General features: G+C 35.9%; 1 protein-coding gene across 4 annotated transcripts in view; it reads left to right on the forward strand.

Annotated features, from left to right (window-relative positions):
- Positions 1-19,794, forward strand: part of LOC148949805 (synaptogenesis protein syg-2-like) — a 302,236-nt gene that overhangs the window by 80,902 nt on the left and 201,540 nt on the right. For 3 of the 4 annotated variants that reach the window (XM_089093104.1, XM_089093107.1, XM_089093105.1), the window contains exon 5: positions 16,625-16,816. The exons of the other annotated variant lie outside the window; for it this stretch is intronic. In XM_089093104.1, the coding sequence (XP_088949230.1) occupies positions 16,625-16,816 (192 nt within the window). The remainder of the gene's footprint in view (positions 1-16,624; positions 16,817-19,794) is intronic. 4 annotated transcript variants of the gene reach the window in all.

Consider the following 19,794-nt stretch of genomic DNA (forward strand, 5'->3'; position numbering starts at 1 on the left):
AATGCACTTAAAGCACATTGAAGTCTATTCACATGTGCTATATCAACTTTAGCGGCAAAACATAATTGATCTTCCATTTTAAATTTGCTCAAGGATATCATATATCTTGCATATACTGCATCCCATTCCAGACAAAGACGTGATCCTTTCGTGATTTCCACCGCAATGCTTGGTGCTCTTGTATTATTATCATGAACTCCACTATCAACTTTTAATAGGGTAAACATTCCACTCGTCATCATCATCAACACAAATATATATTCAAAGGTGTAAAGTCAAACTGTTCTTCTTCTCAATCCTTTTAATTCTATTCACAGACTAATAAAACTTTAGCAAAAATCCTTTCCTCATATTCCATCCGTCGCTAATATGTAACCAGCCCTCTGATTGGCTGAGAAGGGGGATGTAACCGACTCGCTGATTGGCTGAGAAAGAAACACGTGATCTAACTGTTTCCTGGAAACTCATAACATTCGCATCGAGCATGTACATTCTCACTGACAATGAATCATAAAACAGGAACAAAAATTGCTGTTGACATCTATAAATGTGAGAAAATTCCTGTTTTTTCATTCTCACTGACAAAAACCATAAGACAGACATGAAAAACATCAAATAAATCGACCAACACACATAACCTTCCAAGAAAAAAGACATAAATGTGAGAAAGTTCCTGTTTTTCATTCTCACTGCCAATAACCATAAAACAGACATGAAAAACATCAAATAAATCGACCAACACACATAACCATCCAAGAAAACATCCATCAATGTGAGAAAATTCCTGTTTTTTCAAGTGAGAAAAATTCTGTTTTTTCATTCTCACTGACAAAAACCATAAAACATCCATAATTTGATGTTGACAACCATGAAAAACATCAAATAAATTGACCAACACACATAACCATCCAAGAAACATCCATAAAAATTGAGAAAATTCCTGGTTTTTCAAGTGAGAAAAATTCAGTTTTTTTATTCTCACTGACAAAAACCATAAACCACGTGGTGGGCGTGGGACTGGTACCCCCCTTTCTACTGGTGTCTGGAAGAAATGCAATAATTAAAATCCGAAATCAGATGACATAGTTCTCCAACTTGTTTAATTACTGGTTCGTTTTGTTTTTGAGTGAATGAATTGTTTTTTTTTCTTTTATTCCTCAGTTGTTCGCTAGTATCCGTCGATGGTAGCTCATAATTTTTTGGATTTTATGCAAATCGCGGATATTGGCGAATAGCTCTCCTTTATGGTTGTTAGGTATTTGGTTTTATTTCTTATAATTTTTGGCTTTTATTGAATTTTATTCATCTTTTAAGCTTTTGGTTTTTTCTTTGGGTTTTTGGTTCTTTTCACATTGATTTTCCGCGTTTGTTTTTTGTTGTTTTTTCTTCGGCACTTTCCTTGGATACATTATTTCGTTTCGCGCTAAAGAAGAGAGGCGTTTGTCCTCTCGCAATATTCGCTTTGTTGTGTTTTTCAGTATTTCATTTGGCCTTTAAAAACCCCATTTTTGGTCGTTTTTCTTTCTTTATGTTATGTTAGGTCAATGTGGTTTAAGAAATTATCTTTGTATTTGATGTTGGTTATTGCTCTTGAACAGTGTGAGTGAAGTGGATTGGCTTAGTGTTTTTTTCCTTATTATTTGTTTGTGGAATTGGTTTATTTATTTAGGTTGATTTAGGAAGAGTTATGTATGTAATCGCAAAGCGTTAGCAAAATTTTTTTTCCCTAGCGTAGTGTTTTCTAATTATATTGGCTTGATTTTTTGTTTATTTGATGGAATAAACCTAAACCATAGAACAGCCCCTGTGTTTCAAGAGTCTTTCTTAAAGAATTGGGACAAGAAGTCAAACTTTAGCGTAAAGAGCATGAGATTGGGAACGGAGAAACCTCCCAAATATGCCGAATAATTTCTGCTCGTTTTACAGAACTTCTTAATGTTGCTTCTTGAAGTTTTAAGGTTGCTCCTTATTTTCTATTGAAACAATTTTTTTCTCTTAATTTCGGATGATGGCACTGTTCTAAAATCCGGGAAACACACGTTGAGAAAAGCAAAGCTCAGATAGCCATTACCCGGTAATTGCCTATCTGACGCTGTTTTACATGGGGTTTTTCACTCAGGGAACTATATTTAAAGTTTAGTTTTTTGGGGTTTGGGGGGGAAAAAGGTAACTAGGTCAGGTAAGCTTACGCATTAATATAGGCTATATTATGCTTTACCCCCATCCCTAATGTGCAAATAAATAGCCGATATTTGTTTCTAAACTATTATATTTTCATCCATTTTGTTTTATTTCATTAATATTAACCAAACTTCACTTTTCGCGTGTATTAGAGATAATACATAAGTACCCCCGAATCTTGTCATTACTGAATCACAACAATGCGAAATCTGCTTTTTGCAATTTAGGTACTTGTTTGTTATAGCCCCTACCTAATATTCTTCTGATATGTTGGTCTGACGCTCCATTCTAATGAAATAAACCTAAGTATGATAAAAATTTAATATTTTAAAAACAAATTTTGGACAGAGGAAAATATACAATTTGGGCTATACAATTCCACTTTAAGGGGCGGTGGTAAAGTATAGCGGTTCTGCTTGCCTAATGTGTTAGATACGATTCTTCTGCTTATTATACAGTAAGAAATGTTTTCTATCTTCACATTGTCCAAATACTTTACTCCCCTCCCCAAACGTGGAACTATATAGCCCAAATCATATATATTTTCCATCTATTCTGCCACTTCTCTTTGTCTTGTCTCACGCTACGCTGAAACAAACTAGCAAAAAAATGGTTCTATATTGTGTCAATGAATGAACAACTTGAGTGGTAGGGGCTATATCAAACAGGTACCGCAATTTCTTCACAAGCTTGCTGAGGTATAGAATCCTTACGACCATAATAACACCAATTAACTTCCATGAAACTTCCACTTAGAGTAATTTCTTTATAATACAATTTTCTATAGAGACATCTCCAAGACAAGCTGTTTACCTTAAAACTCTCTTCAAAGAAAAATCTCATCTAAGAATCCTCACGATACCTCTTAACAAGATAATAACCCATCATCTATACAAATTTATTCAGCTGCAAGTTTTTTCATCAGAAGTCATTTAATGCTATTCGACTCGTATCATGGTTTTTCTTGGCTAGCACTTTTTTATCAGCCATTCATTTTTAAAAATGCCAGTTTGCATTAAGTAAATCATCATAATCATATTGAAACAAGTTACTGAGTTTGAATGGAAAATTTTCAGAAGAGAAACAGATATTCACAGAACAACAGATAGCTTGTTGTTAAACGTAAGATAGTATTATTCTTCTGTTTTTGCCGAAAAATGTCTCTATCTAAATGTGCTTGAAAGTTTTTCATGTAACGTGAGTTGCATATTAATAGGTTACTTCACCGTTTGACGACTCTAAGACGGGCATATCTCGCATTCTCGGGTAAATTGGAGCTGCTTGTATGACGTCGCGTGAAATCTATACAAAATCATTATTTAAGATCCCTTTTATTGCGCTTTTTTAGATTTAGCTCTGGTGTGACAGTGGCGGATTTGAACCTCATAATGCGGGAAAAAGAGGTATACCACAGGTATAGCTTTTATATAACATAAAATAAATTTGATATCTAAAGTCAGAAAAACAGTAAGGAGACAGCTGCCCTCTCTGGCCAGGCCTAGAACAGCCACTGTCGGAGTGCTTAAATGTTTGAACGACTTTAGCCAATCATTTTGCCAAGCAACCATTATAAAAAATTACTGTGTCCCTGATAGGTAAGCAAGCATAAGGACTTACCATGTATGCGAGGACACCTTTCTCTTTTCGCTGTGTTCTTCTCAGTACTGTGGTACTGTGTGTTCTTCTCAGGAACTGCCATCTGTTAGGGATGAAGTCATCTGTTCAGGCACTGTAGCGTCTGGGATGAAGTAGAAAAGCATGATTTATGTGGATGATTGAGACACCTTTGCCGGCAGACGGAATATTTTTTTTAAATTTTTTCTGTCGAGTTACTATTTGGTTATTTCTGTTAATTTTTAGGTAGCATAGAAACCCGATTATACTAATATAAAAATTTGATTTTTTTTTAGTTGCAACGTAACCTCTGATTACTGGGCTTTATTGTTTTAAAAAGTGTTTTTTTTTTGTTAATCATCATTTCACTGAAAAAATGGCTCCCTTTTTTGCTGCCTGGCTGGCAAGACTTCCGGCATGGTGTGCCACTATTCAACACTTTAGGTTTTTCTAAGAAAATATTTCTCGGAAAAAAATTCTATTGGATTTTCTTTTGAAAGAATCAACAGAGGTGTTTCGGAGAAGACGTCCCTCTGGTGACCATTCGAATTAAAAGTAGCTTACAACTCCGGGAAAGCTGTAAGAAATTCATTCCGAGTGTCTCCTCTTTTGTTTTTGCGCCAGAAGAAATCCCCTATCCCAGATGAAAAAAACAAATGACTCTTCCATGCCCCCATTTTTTGTTTTCTTGATACCTTGACAAACAGTGGCACTAAAGGGCTCGGAACATGTAAATGAGAAGACGTCCCTCTGGTGACCATTCGAATTAAATGTAGCTTACAACTCCGGGAAAGCTGTAAGAAATTCATTCCGAGTGTCTCCTCTTTTGTTTTTGCGCCAGAAGAAATCCCCTACCCCAGATGAAAAAAACAAATGACTCTTCCATGCCCCATTATTTGTTTTCTTGATACCTTGACAAACAGTGGCACTAAAGGGCTCGGAACATGTAAATGATTTCGGGAACCGATTTCAGCATCAGTGGACAAACGATAGCGGTAAGAAAAATTCATTGAAAGAAAAGTTTATTGCGCGAGATTTTCAAAACAAAACATCAAGGACACAAATAGTCAACTAAAGTTTATTAATAGTTGCATGATTGATCTCAGCTTAGTTCTCAGTTTAGTTCTCAGCTCAATAGCGGGGTGTTTCGACACAGACATATCTGGCTGACTATTTATATGTATCCCTATTTCTTTTTTGATGATCATGATGAAAATCGGCGCTGATTTTGTAAATCGGTGCCGAAAACTAGAAAATTGTTCAAACTCAAATCGACGCCGATTTCTTTCAAAATCGGCGCTGATTTGGAAATCAGTTCCCGAAATCAGCTACGTGTGCCCAGCCCTTAATTGAGAAATTTTGTCAGAGGAAGAGTAGTAAACACATAGTAAATAATTAATGAAAGAGTATATAAATTCAAAGAGTTTACGGTAAGGTGGTATTGGACCGAGAGTAACTCGGCCCAATAGTAACCGAAACAATAAAAAACGGACGGCAACAATAAATGCATCAGAAGAATTGGCTTTTTATGCTGATTCCAAACATATATAATTACTTAGGTTTAAAGTTAGCCATCAAAAATTAGGAGCAAAAGAAAATTTGCTCGATTTTCGAAAAAGAAGAGAAATACCCCAAAATTCAAGGAATCTTAATGAAAATCTGACCTTCAGATTCAGCACATCAGAAAACTCTAAGGTAGAGATTTCAAGCTCCCATCTGCAAAATTGTGGGATTTTTTTGATTTTTTTTGCCAGAAGAAATCACGTTTCAGAATGCGTGTTTATTTATTTTAGTATTTTGCTTCCCAAGGATAATCGTATGGAATTAACGATCTTAGAAGATGACGACAGGGCTTAATCAAACGGAAATAAAAAATTTTTGGGTCCTTTTTAAATGACCAAAAAGATTGGAGGATAACTAGCACCCCCCCCCCCATGCTTTTCCTCAAAGGCATCTGATCAAAATTTTGAGATTTTTGAAACCATTTTGTTCAGCATTGTTGGACCACCCTATAACTATGCCTCTGGGGATAACATGATTCGCCATAGCTCCTAGGGAAAGGGTTGAAAATTACGAAATTTGCCCATTATTTACATATATTATTTGTTTATTTTCCGGACCTGGGGAAATTTTCTGGGGGGGGGGGTATTTGCTACGGGGAGAGTTTTCCAGGGGTGGGGAAGTTTCAGGGGGAAATGTCTATACTGGGGAATTGGCCTGCATTTATCTACGAAATTATTTATATGTCTTATTTCCTCTTTGGTGACTCAATTTTACATATTTGGCTGGGGGAAATTTTCATCGGAGTTCAAAATGTCTGGGGTATTTCCCATAGGGGCAGGAGTTTCCGTGGAAATTCTTCCTGCAGAATTTTACCCAGGAGAAACTTTCCATTTGGAGGGGAGGGAGAGATTTCCTGAAAAAAATTTCACGAAGGGAAGATATTCGGTTTGAATTAAAAACAATCAGAAATCTAATTAAGAACCAGTCTGTTTTGCCAAAGAAAGTGGGCTAAGGAGATTTTAATTGAATATGTAATTGTCAAAAGGGGAGAGGGGGACTTAATGCGGAAGAAACTATCGATGGAGTGATTTTCCTTGGGGTCAAAAACTAGACAAACAAACAAGATTTTTCAACTGAAAGCAGGGAGCAACATAAAATCTTATTATGAACAGAAATGATTTTGTATAGGGAGGGTAGTGCTGTCTTCTCCTTACTACCTCACTATTCCGTACTTGGATTTCCCAGCATTAATTAAAAAACAATCAGATATTCAATAAAAAAATTCAGCTGAAAGTAAGGAGCAACATTAAAATTTAAAACTAACAGAAATTTTTCCGAATATTAGGGGTGCTCCCCCTTCCTAAACACCTCAATCCTTACGGTAAAGTTTGACTTTTGGTCTCAATCCTTTAAGAACGGCTTCTGAAACACAAGGGCCGTTTAATTAGAATGAAACGCTTTTTAAACTACTAAGAAACTTTAGCGTGCAGAGCGAGGTATTCAGGAGGAGGCAGCCCCGCTTTCCATTTGTTTTACGTATTAATGCTGCACCTTAATTTGAGTTTATTTTATTTTTTTATTATTTTTTTTTTTAATTTGATAGTTTACTAGAATTGCATATGAACAAAGGCAATGAATATTAAATAATCTCTAAGATGCTGGTTCATAATATATATATATATATATATATATATATATATATATATATATATATATATATATATATATATATATATATATATATATATATATATATATATATATATATATATATATATATATATATATATATATATATATATATATATATATATATATATATATATATATAATATATATATATATATATATATATATATATATATATATATATATATATATATATATATATATATATATATATATATAAATAAAAAACAGGTTTTTTCAACTGAAAGTAAGGAGCAACATTAAAACATAAAAATAACAGAAATTATTACATATAAAGGGGGTTGTACCCTCCTCAACACCTCGCTATTTACGCTAAAGTTTTTTAGTACTTAAAAAAAAGCGTCTTATTGTTCTAATTAAATGGCTCTTGTGTTTCAGGAGTCGCTATTAAAGAATTGGGACAAAATTCAAACTTTAGCGTAAAGAGCGAGGTTTTGACGAGGTGGAAACCCCTTAAATACGTATTAATTTCTGTTCGTTTTAAGTTTTAATGTTGCTCCTTACTTTCAGTTAAAAAACTTGTTTTTTTCATTTAATTTCTGATCGTTTTTTAAACAATGCCAGGAATCTGGCCCCACCTCAACAGAGAAACCTCTCCCCACGGAAATATCCCCTAGACAATTCAGTCCCGGTGAAAATTTACCCCGGACAATTACTCTTAGCCACTCTGCGCGTAAGATTGTGACGGAAAAGAGGAAGCAAGACATAAAAAAAGAATTTTGTATAAAAATACTGGAAAATTCCCTTCCCCCAGTGTCTAGTTTCCCCTGACAAGTTCACTCCCTAGAAACTTCCCCCTTAGAAAAACCCCCAGCAGAAAATTTGTCCCCCCCCCACTCAAAAATGTATGCCCACATCCCAATAACAAATACTATGCGCAACCAATAAGCAAATTTTATAACTTAAAGACCTTTCTCCTGGGGCTGAAAATCATGCTATACCCAAAGGCATAGCTATTCGGCTTTTCAACTATGATTAACAAAATGGCCATCTCAAAATTTTGATCAGACGACTTTGGGATAAAAGGAGTGGGGAAGAGGGCCTAGTTGCCCTCCAATTTTTTGTCACTTAAAAAAGGATCTAGAACTTTTAATTTCCTTTTGAGTGAGCTCTCTCCCGATATTCTAGGACCACTGGGTCGATGCGATCACCCCTGAAAAAAAAAATTAATAAATAAATAAAAAAAAGAACTCATCCGTGATCTTTCTTCTGGAAAAAATGCAAAATTTCACATTTTTGCAGATAGGAGCTTGAAACCTATTCAGTAGGGCTCTCTGATACGCCGAATCTGAGGGTGTGATTTTCATTGAAATCTCTTGGCTTTCAGGGGCTGTTTCCCCTTTTCTTAGAAAATCAGGAATATTTTCTCAGGCTCTTGACCTGTGATGGGTAAGACCAAACTTAATGAAATTTATATATTTGAAATCAGCATAAAAAGTCGATTCCGTTTTATTTAATTCCGCGTTATAGAATTTCGGTTATTATTGAGCCGGGGCGCTCCTTACTTACAGTTCGTTACCACGAACGGTTTGGTTAGAAAACTGCTTTAATTTGAGTTTTATTTCGACAACGTTTAAAAATAATTATATCAAAATAATTATATCAAAATATCGACAATGTTTAAAAATAATTAATTATCAAAATAAATTACCTTCATCCACAGTTTTTCTTACACTTTGGAAATGCACTGAAGTAAAATTGTGCATGCAATAATATAATTCGCAGGAAATTTTTGAAACTGTGAGGGGAGAGACAAAACTATTACTTTTCAAGGCAAATAGTATGACAAACTGAGAATAGAAAACCATATTCGAATCTAGTTATGCCTTTCAAGCCACAATTTTAACCCTTTTTCTTCTTGTTTGATTATTTGGAAACACTATGCGCAACCTAAATGCAATTCTAGGCTTTGTAGCTGGTGGGGTCAAGCCATGGGGCTCTTATTGTGAAGCAGAGATAAATATTCCGTGTCACCAAAGGTTTCCCTAAGGCCGTTATAAAATAATTAAAATGGGAAACTAAAACTCTAATATACTTAGATTACGATAATGATTTGAGTTTCCAAAATGATAATGTTGGTAAAATGAATTATTCTTCGGAGGTTTTTAGAGTTTAGGGTGCAAAAATATATTTGAAAATTAATGTTATGAAGTCTAAGTGGCTTAGACTGAAAATAAATCATAGGCAGCGCGCTGGTGCTGCCTAAATAAAGAACGATGTGGGCACAATATGTTGTTTTTTGTTTTTTCTCCATACCAGGGCACTTCGTATCGAAGGAGTTGTCGTAGAAAGTTCGAAAAGGGCTCTTTCGTTTGGAAATTGGAGTGGCTAGTGCCCTTTTTAATAGTTGAAAGTGATTGGAGGGCAACTAACCCCCCCCCCCCTCCCCTCATTCCCCCAAACACATCCAATCAAAATTTTGGGATAGCCATTTTGTTCAGCGTAGTTTTTTTCCAGATAAAAAATATGTTTTTGAGGAGGACATTCCCCCAGAACCCTCAGAGTATGGGTCTTAAGCTTTGCCCCGTGATAACACAGGGTTTTTATAGAAGGAGTGGCGGTTGAAACTACAAAGAAGGCACATTAGATTGGAAATTAAACGGGTTAGTGCCCTTTATGATTGTTGGAAGTGATTGGAGGGCAAGTATCCCCCCCCACGCCCATCATTCCCCCAAGCATATCCAATAAAAATTTTGAGATAGCCATTTTGTTCAGCGTAGTTGATTTCCAGATAGAAAATATGTTTTTGAGGAGGACACTCCCCCACAACCTTCGGTTGGGTTGTAAGGGTTGTAAGCTATGCCCTGGGGGCATATAAGGTTTTTATAGAAGGCGTTGCCATAGAAACTTCAAAAAAGGCGCATTTGATTGGAAATTCAAAGGGCTAGTGCCCTTTTTGATAGTTGAAAATGATTGGACGGTAAAAAACCCCTTCTCACGCCCAACTTTTCCCCAAACACATCCAATCAAAATTTTGAGATAGCCATTTTTTCAACGTAGTTTAAAGTTCTGGAAATTAGGTCTTTGAGGATGAGAACCCCCTGACAGCCCCCAGGACAAGAATTGTAAATTATGCCCTGGGGGCATATAAGGTTTTTATAGAAAGCGTTGTCGTAGAAACTTCAGAAAGGGCTCATTCGTTTAGAATTGAAATGGCTTCTGCCCTTTTTAATAGTCAGAAGTAATTGGATGGCAACTAACACCCCTTCCACGCCCACCATTTCCCAAACACATCCAATCAAAATTTTGAAATAGCCATTTTATTCCACGCAGTTAAAGTTCAGGAAATTATACCTTTCAGCAGGAAAATCCACTCACTGTCTTCAGAGCAAGGGTTATAAGTTATGCCATGGGGGCATATGAGTTTTTATTGAAATCTTTGTCGTAGAAACTTGAAAAAGGGCTAATTTGATTGGAAATTCAAAGGTATAGTGCCCTTTTTAATAGTCGAAAGTGATTTGAAGGCAACTAGCCCCCCCCCTCTCTCGCCCCCCTTTTCCTCAAACACATCCAATCAAAATTTTTAGACAGCCATTTTGTTCAGTGTTGTGGGTTTCCAGATAGAAATTATTTTTTTGAGTAAGACACTCCCCCACAGCCCTCAGGGCGAGGGTTGTAAATTATGCCCTGGGGACATATAAGGTTTTTACTGAACGCGTCGTCCTAGAAACTTCAAAAAGGGCTCATTCGATTGGAAATTGAAATGGCTAGTGGCCTTTTTAATAGTCGAAAGTGATTGGAAGGCAATTAACACCCCTTCCACGCCCACCATTTTCCCAAACATATCCAATCAAAATTTTTAGATAGTCATTTTGTTCCATGCAGTTTAAAGTTCAGGAAATTATACCTTTGAGCAGGACACTCCCCCCGCAGTCTTCAGGGCAAGGGTTACAAGTTATGCCCTAGGGGCATATAAGGCTTTTATTGAAATGTTTGTCTTAGAAACTTGAAAAAGGGCTCATTCGATTAGAAAATCAAAGGGCTAGTGCCATTTTTAATAGTCGAAAGTGATTTGGGGGCAACTAACCCCCCTCTCACGCCCACCTTTTCCCCACACACATCCAATCAAAATTTTTAGATAGCCAATTTATTCAACGCAGTTGAAAGTTTTGGAAATTAGGACCTTAAGGATGACAACCCATCCCCCCACAACCCTCAGGTGATGAGTTTTGAGTTATGCCCAGGGAACATGCAAGGTTTTTATTGAAATTGATGTTGTAAAAACATCCAAAAGGGCTCATTCAATTAAAAATTGAAAGGGCCATTGCCCTTTTATTAGTCGAAAGTGATTGAAGGGCAACTAACCCCCCTCTCACGCCCACAATTTCCTCAGGCACATCCAATCACAATTTTGACATATCCATTTTGTTCAACGTATTCGAAAGTTCTGGAAATTAGGTCTTTTAGGATGATAACCCCTTCAGAGCTTTCACTGCAAGGGTTTTAAGTCTTGCCCTGGGGCCATATAAGGTTTATATAGAAAATTGTTGTAGAAATTGTAAAAGGGGCTCATTTGTTTGGAAATTGAAATTGCCCTTTTTAATAGTCAAAAGTGAGTGGAGAGTAATTACCCCCACCCCCTCTTACGCCCTCCGTTTCTCCAAACACATTCAATCAAATTTTAGAGATAGCCATTTTGTTCAACGTAGTTGAAAGTTCTGGAGGTTCTGTATTTAAGGATGACAAACCCCCCAGAATCCCCAGGGTGAAGGTTGTAAGTTATGCCCTGGGGGCATATAAGGTTTTTAATGATAGAGACTCTATGATAAAAACTTCAAAAGGGGCTCATTCAATTGAAAATTGAGAGGACTAGTGCCCTTTTTAACAGGTGAAAGTGATTGGACGGTAGCTAACCCCTCTCTCACGCCCACCATTCCCCCAAACACATCCAATCAAAGTTTTCAGATAGCTATTCTGTTAAACGTAGTAGAAAGTTCTCGAAATTAGGTCTGTGAGGATGGACCCCCCCCAGCCCTCAGGGCGAGGGTTGTAAGTTATCCTCTGGGGGCATAAAAGGTTTTTATTGAAAGCGTCGTCGTAGAAACTTCAAAATGGCTCATTTGATTGGAAATTGAAAGGGCGAGTGTCTTTTTTAATAGTTGAAAGTGATTGGAGAAAGACTAACGCCCCTCTCATGCCCACCATTTTCCCAGACACATCCGATCAAAACTTTGAGATAGCCATTTTGTTTAACGTAGGTGAAAGTTCTGGAAATTAGGTCTTTTAGGATGATAACCCCTTCAGAGCTTTCACTGTAAGGGTTTTAAGTCTTTCCGTAGGGGTATATGAGGTTTATATAGAAAGTTGTTGTAGAAATTTCAAAAGGGGCTCATTTGTTTGGGAATTGAAATTGCCCTTTTTAACAGTCGAAAGTGAGTGTAGAGTAATTAAACCCCCCCCCTCCTCTTGCGCCCTCCGTTTCTCCAAACACATTCAATCAAATTTTAGAGATAGCCATTTTGTTCAACGTAGTTGAAAGTTCTGGAAATTCTGTATTTAAGGATGACAAACCCCCCAGAATCCCCAGGGTGAAGGTTGTAAGTTATGCCCTGGGGGCATATAAGGTTTTTCATGATAGAGATTCTATGATAAAAACTTCAAAGGGGCTCATTCAATTGAAAATTGAGAGGGCTGGTGCCCTTTTTAAACGTTGAAAGTGATTTGAGGGTAACTAACCCCTCTCTCACGCCCACCCTTCCCCCAAACCCATCCAATCAAAATTTTCGGATAGCCATTTTGTTAAACATAGTATAAAGTCCTGGAAATTAGGTCTGTGAGGAAGACAACCCCCCCCCCAGCCTTCAGGGCAAGGGTTGTAAGTTATCCCTGAGGGTATAAAAGGTTTTTATTGAAAGCGTCGTCGTAGAAACTTCAAAAGGGCTCATTTGATTGGAAATTGAAAGGGCTAGTGCCTTTTTTAGTAGTTGAAAGTGATTGGAGAAAGACTAACACCCCTCTCACGCCCACCATTTTCCCAGACACATCCAATCAAGAGTTTGAGATAGCCATTTTGTTTAACGTAATTGAAAGTTCTGGAAATTAGGTCTTAGAGGATGACAACTACCCTCACAGCCGTTAGGGTGAGAGTTGCAATTTTTGCCCTGGGGGCATATAAGATGTTTATTGGAAATGTTGTCGTAGAAACTCAAAAAGGGCTCATTAGATTAGAAATCGAAAGACCTATTGCCCTTTTTAATAGTCGAAAGTGATTGGACGGCTTGACATTTTTATAGTAAAAATCGATGTGGGTATAATGTATTATTTTTTTTTCTTGTTGTTGTTGTTTAGACCAGGGCACTTTTTATCGAAGGAGTTGTCGTAGGAACTTCGAAAAGGGCTCATTCGATTGAAAATAGAAAGAGCTGATGCCCTTTTTAATAGTCGAAAGTGATTGGAGAAACATAATCCCCTCCCACCCCCACCCTCCCATTTGACTTTATGTTTAAAAACGAAATGTTGCCATAAGATTATATCAAAATGCACTGTGTTAATGCTAATTCCCAATAAGGCATCTCAGCAGTATCCCAAGAACGACTGAGGGTTTTATGTTCAAACTTTTGGGGCTGCTTTTTCTCTAAATATTTAACCAAATCAAAATAGCGTAGTTGTATCCAAGCTATCAAAGGAAGTATACAGATTTTTTTTGCGAATGGTATCAAGTTTTCCATTACAGGTCAACTAGACGAGGTATGGAACTAAATTAAACACTTCTATTTGTGTCCAGATTTTTAAGAGGGTGTATGTTGTTAAATATTGCTAAAAAATTTTCTCCAGCATACAAATAGCAGGCCAAACTATAAATCTTAAAAAAAACGAAAAGATTTAAAGTATTATTTTCTCTGAAAAGACTATGTCAATATAAAACGAACAGAAATTAATTTAAAAAACTTTTTGCACGAAATAAGTTTTTCAAAGAAAAGTAAAGAGCTCCATTAAACAAAAAATGTGCAAAAATAAAATCAAATAATCTACCAAGCGTGAAACTATCACAAATCAGCATCTATAGATAAATGAAACTCAAAACGAACAGGAATCACAATAAATAACCAAGTCAAACTCAAAACGAGCAGAAATTAACATAAGTTGGGCTCAAAACCTCTATGCCCTCCCAAGGCCAGAGCATAATTTGCACTTTACTGAAAAAACTACAAATGAATCTGCATTGTCAGTTTAATATACACGTACTGATATTTAGAAATCAAAATCTTAATATTATTTGATTTATTAAAGTTATAAAAGTAAAAAATTTATATTTTTTTCAGTAAAGTGCAAATTATGTTCCGGCCTTGGGAAGGCATAGGGGTTTTGAGCCCAACTTATGTTAATTTCTGCTCGTTTTGAGTTTGACTCGGTTATTTATTGTAATTTCTGTTCGTTTTGAGTTTCATTTATTTATCGATGCTGAGTTGTGGTAGTTTCACGCTTGGTAGAGTATTTGATTTGATTTTTGCACATTTTTCTTTTAATGGAGTTCTTTACTTTTCTTTGAAAAACTTATTTTGTGGAAAAAGTTTTTTTAATTAATAAATGTGAAGAGGTGATGCTGGGCAACGAGAAGATTAATCAATTGGATAGCTTCACTTACCTACATAGTTATTAGTAGTAAAGATGGTGGATGCAATGAAAATGCTAGATAAAGAATAACCAAGGTCCGGGGCATGGGCAAACGGAAGGAGGGGCAGGGGCAGCTGCCCCACTAGAACTTGAAATTTACACTAGATGCGACTGAAAAAGCAGATGTTTGAAAAAGAAGTAAAAAGATAGATGGCTAAAAAGGCAGTTGATAAAAGGTAGATGGTTGAAAAATCTGGAAATAAACTACTGGAATGACGGAATAAAAGTCGAACAAGAAGCAATTATCCATAATGTCTTGGAAAGATTCAGCTCTAATCCAAGAAGACAGATTAATGATGAAGATTATTGATGATTTATGATTTTTGGTGATTACTTATTAATAAAGATGTCAAAGGTGTGGTAGAACTTACTGGCAATGTAAGGTTTTGTGAATTGCCAATATAACTTCAGCTCCCCCCCCCCCCCGACCTTCATCACAGAATTGGCAGGCCATCCGCCTAGATAAGAAGCTACGTATGCCCATGGTACAGGGTGTTTTTTCACAGCTGGAAAACAGCTTGGAAGAATAGAAAGATCAGTGCGTGAATTAAGATTGGAATATTGGAAGCTACTGGATGAAACTCGTCAAATTTAGGTTCGAAACGTGGGCGCTCCGAAAGACAGTGGGAGATTTGTGAGGTGTTTTCCAGAAGAATTGTCCACGGATTCTTTTGGACACCCGTCTAAATAATCATATTCCAAACAGTAAGCTGTGCGAAAAATATGATTCGATCCTTTTTCTAGGGCTATAATGAGAGAAAGGTTGAAATTGCTTGGATATGTTCTACGGATGAAAGATGACAAAATATCTAAGATCGTTCTTATCGTCCAACCCTCCAAAATCAAACAAAAAGCATGGCGTCTTTGAATAGAACGGGAAAAGATCGTTAGAGGGGATTTAAAGGAAATATAAACTTCTTGGTGGGGTGGAGAGAGGCTTTGAATTGAGTGGGATGGAGGAGGAGCGTGCGCAGCTATTTTGACCTCAGGCGGCTTGGTGCTGCAGTAAGTTGTTAGTAGCCGTAGAAGTCGTTTTATTATCACTAAAATCACTGAATTTCATCGTTTAAATTTCCTTAATCCTGTAGCACAAGTTAAACCCCAAATTTTCCTCTGCAAAAAGTTTCTCTTACTCTTTGGTGTTGACACTAGATCGTTTTTCGTGACTTATCTTTCTGTTAGTAATTTCTATTGTAAAAAACGTGATCACCAACGAAAAACGAGAGCAAAAAATGTGTAATATATATAATAGTAAAAACAAGGAAACGGGGCTGATTTTCAGCCAGTGGAAAAAAGAAACGAAAAGGGTGGAAAAAACTGGACAAAAGAAACGAAAAGAAACAAAAAAGAAACGAAAAAAGTGGACAAAAGCAGACATTTTGACAAGGATTTTCGATAATCTGTCTTAAACCCTTGGGTATTTCCAAAAACCACACTTTCTTTCCATTACGATAAATAGTAGTTCAAATAGGGATAAATCCTTTTATTGTAATTAGATTGGATTATCTGATTACAATAAAAGGACTTAGATAAGACATAACAAATTAGATATGGGCAAGAGTGTTTTGCCCAATCTAATTTGTGAATGGTCGTTCATTTATTCTGGCTTTTTTTTACTCAGTGTTGCTCCTGCTTTGTTACTTTTCACTTCAAAGGTTAGTTGTTTTTTTTTTTTGTGTTTTTTTTCCTACTGTTGAGGACGGGTTGATAGGGGTCCTTGCCAAAATGTGTGATTTCGTGTTGTCGTTTTTTTCAACTTACTGAAAATCATCCTTGTATCTTCATTTTGATTATTTTTTATATTTTATTCTTTTTTGTCTGTTATCCTGTACAGCTAAATTGGTCTTAGAACGTGTTTAAAAACGTAACTGATTTCCATACGCAATAAATATGACCAATTTACATGAACGTTTTGTCTGCCATGATATAGAATTCTTCTATGGTCTGTTTTTGCCCTTATTTTACTATTATTCTACGTTTACAATTGATTTTATGTTCCTAGGCCAGCCAGCTCCTGTGATCTCTTGGTATTACAACAATATATGCATTTACTCCAGTGATAAAAATGGAAGACCTCGAAATAAAATAAAGATTCGCCTTTTGAAACAAGATTCTGGTGCTTTGCTTTCTTGTGAGGCAAAAAATTCAAACTTGACTCAAGCGGCTCGTAAATCTTTCACAATAGACATTCTATGTAAGTATTCCTTTGTACGATTAATATAAGTGTCATGGGACTATTCGGAAATTAAGATGCAAAATGATAAAACTTGTCAGATGCAATATTTCAAAAGGCGTCATGGAAACTTTTTGTAAGTAGGGTATTTACAACCCAACTTAGTTAACAAATAATGTTGAATTAATTGGCTAAATCTGCGTTCATGTCTTAAAAGATTTCAAAATAATTTAGTGTCTCTATTTTACCTACATAGCAATGTATCTTCTTTTCTAAACTGCAGAATTTGTTGGTATTTTGAGCTTTTGAGATTAAAATTGTTTTTCTATTTGGTTTTAAGACTAAATAAAACCTTCCTTGCCCAAAAATTCTAACTAACAAATAAAAACCGAAACTTTTTATTTGTTTCTTTGGTCTCAAAAAAAAAAAGAAAAAAAAAAAAAAAAAAGAAAAAAAAAAAAAAAAAAAAATGTAACATAGTGCCTTCTCACATACCGTTTCCATTGGGCTTTAATATAATTCATCTATGGAAATTCAAAAGGCTTTATGTGACACATCCGTAAAAAAAGAGTTAAATTCCGCTTCTACTGAAATCAGACACGCCCATTCGATTGGTCTAATCGGAATACACGTATCCCCTCTCGTCCAAGAGATATTTTCAATTTTATAATCCATTCGAGACGCGTTATAACCAAATATCGACCAGTTTTGCAGATCAAAAAGCGTGAAGTACATAGCTCTTCCACAGTCACGAATATTGTCACATAAATTCCACCATGATATAGACAAAAAGGCATGATTAGAGCTTGAGGGAGATTCGGAGGCATATTATCCACAATAGTTTTTTCTTCTCTTGAACATTTTGGAAAATTTCACTTAACACCTTTCGTATTCCCAAAGTCGGGTTATCATAAGCTACATAATAAGGCAAATTCGTGTTTTACATCAAGCTTAACTCGATAAAATCTCAGTGCAAGGATGCCTCTCATTTTTTCATGATTTTACATAATGTTTTCCAGAGTGATTTTCTAAAGATAACCGTAGGTACTGGTTTGACCAAAGGTATATTAAGCAATACATTCTACGACAAACTGGATCTTATTTCACTTTCAGTGGCTAATGTTAAGATTACTAGACTACCTTTTAGTGATGATAGATAACCCATTGCCAAGGACTGTGTGTCTTGGTCACACATCTCTGTCTAAATGGAAAACAGTTGGCCCCGAGAAGGTAGGGGTCGTCAGAAAGAACTTAAAGTACACTGGAACTTCATGGGAAGCGACAAAAAGGAGATTTATATAAATTTGGGTGGAGGAGTAGTGTCAACAGCTGTGTTGGTCTCAGGTGCTTGGTGCTGCCGTGAGTTGTTGGTATTATTAGTAAATTAAAGACTGATGTACTTTTTGTTTATAGAAAGTTATTCTGCCTGCATTCTTACGTAGGTAAGTCCCAAACCCTTAATTCAAAGCATTAAATCACAGGCATAATTTCAAAGGATTTCCCCAATAAATAGATTTTTTTTCATTAATTTTAAATCCTCCACCATTGAGAAATCCTCTTAGTCACTCCCTAGAGGTTGGGGTTTGATTTATCTTTGTTGTTGTATACTCTTTAAAAGATTGTTCTATTCTTCTTCATTTATAAAAAACTTTCGGTGACCTAGATCTTATTAATTTTTATTTGTGGGAATTGCCCTTTGAAACAAACTCCTTTGGGGCCATAATTGCTTTAAATAAACTTAGGCTTCATATCCATAGAGACTGTGGGAATTTCCTTGGTAACACTAAATAGGCCTACATGAAAACTAGGATTGACTATCATAGTAATTTGTATCCAGTGCTATTCTCTGTATGCAGATAAATCTACAACAACCCTGTCTTATTTTAGTAATTTTAAGTTTTTTTTTATACATATTTAATTAAAAAATAAATGAATGAATTCATATGATTGCATTTTCTATATTTTTTCGCAACTTTGAAAAAATATTAAGTTACTTTAATTTTTTGATTAAAAACGTAATGCAAAGGAAACGAATCTACTTCTATTACTACTACTAACAACTCGTGGCAGCACCAAAATACCTGAGGCAACCACAACGACTTGCGATCCTCTATCCCAATCATTTTAACGCTTCCCTCTCTACATTTTTGCCGCGAGTCCAATTTTACTGATATCCTTTCGTACTACCTGCTCCCACCCAAGTCGAGTCTACCAGCACCTGGTTCCTTATTATTTTTTTAATCCTTTTAGTACTGTTTCTAATTCTTCCATGCAAAATAAATCGTCTTTCACTTCCAAAGTATTATTCTGCAACTTTATCATGGTTTAGCGTATTCTCAAAATGTTCTGCCCATCTTTCATTAACTCTTTCCTTATCACGGATTGTCGCCATGTTCCTGTCGTTAACTGGGACAAGTCCAGATTGACTACTCTCTCTCTCAACCTTTCACATGCCAATACAATATTTTGCTATTATGCCGTTGGGCTGCATCTTCTAGATCTTCAGTAATTTTATCCATGGCCTCAACTTCAAACCTACTTAATTCATATTTTAATGTCCGTCTTTGCTTTTTTTACGTTCTTTCTCTTTTCATTTGGTTTATCACTCAAATACGTCTTGCAAGATCCCCTCCTCAGCTCCACTAAAGTTAAAGCATTTTTACTGATATTCCTAATTGTGGCTCTAACTTTCTTCTCTAAGGCAGCATCTACTACTTCAAAAAACTATTTTTTCTAAAAAAATAATTAATAAAAATACCAGATATCTACCTGGGATCATGTCTATTTGTTCTTGTAGTTGAAGTGAAATTCTTCTGAGTCACTACTATTTCAATCAGTTGGATCTGCAACGTTATATACTACTATTACTAATACGCTGCACTTTTAAGTCATAAAATGAGCGACTACCATTCTATTATTTATACCATCCCAACTTAGACAAGAGATGGCAACTTCCTTATTCATGACGAACCATACTCTCTGCTTATGTACCCCATCCT

This window comes from Artemia sp. Qi Xiang Cuo, chromosome 8, assembly GCF_049724085.1.
Source record: "Artemia sp. Qi Xiang Cuo chromosome 8, ASM4972408v1, whole genome shotgun sequence".
Lineage (NCBI taxonomy): Eukaryota > Metazoa > Arthropoda > Branchiopoda > Anostraca > Artemiidae > Artemia > Artemia sp. Qi Xiang Cuo.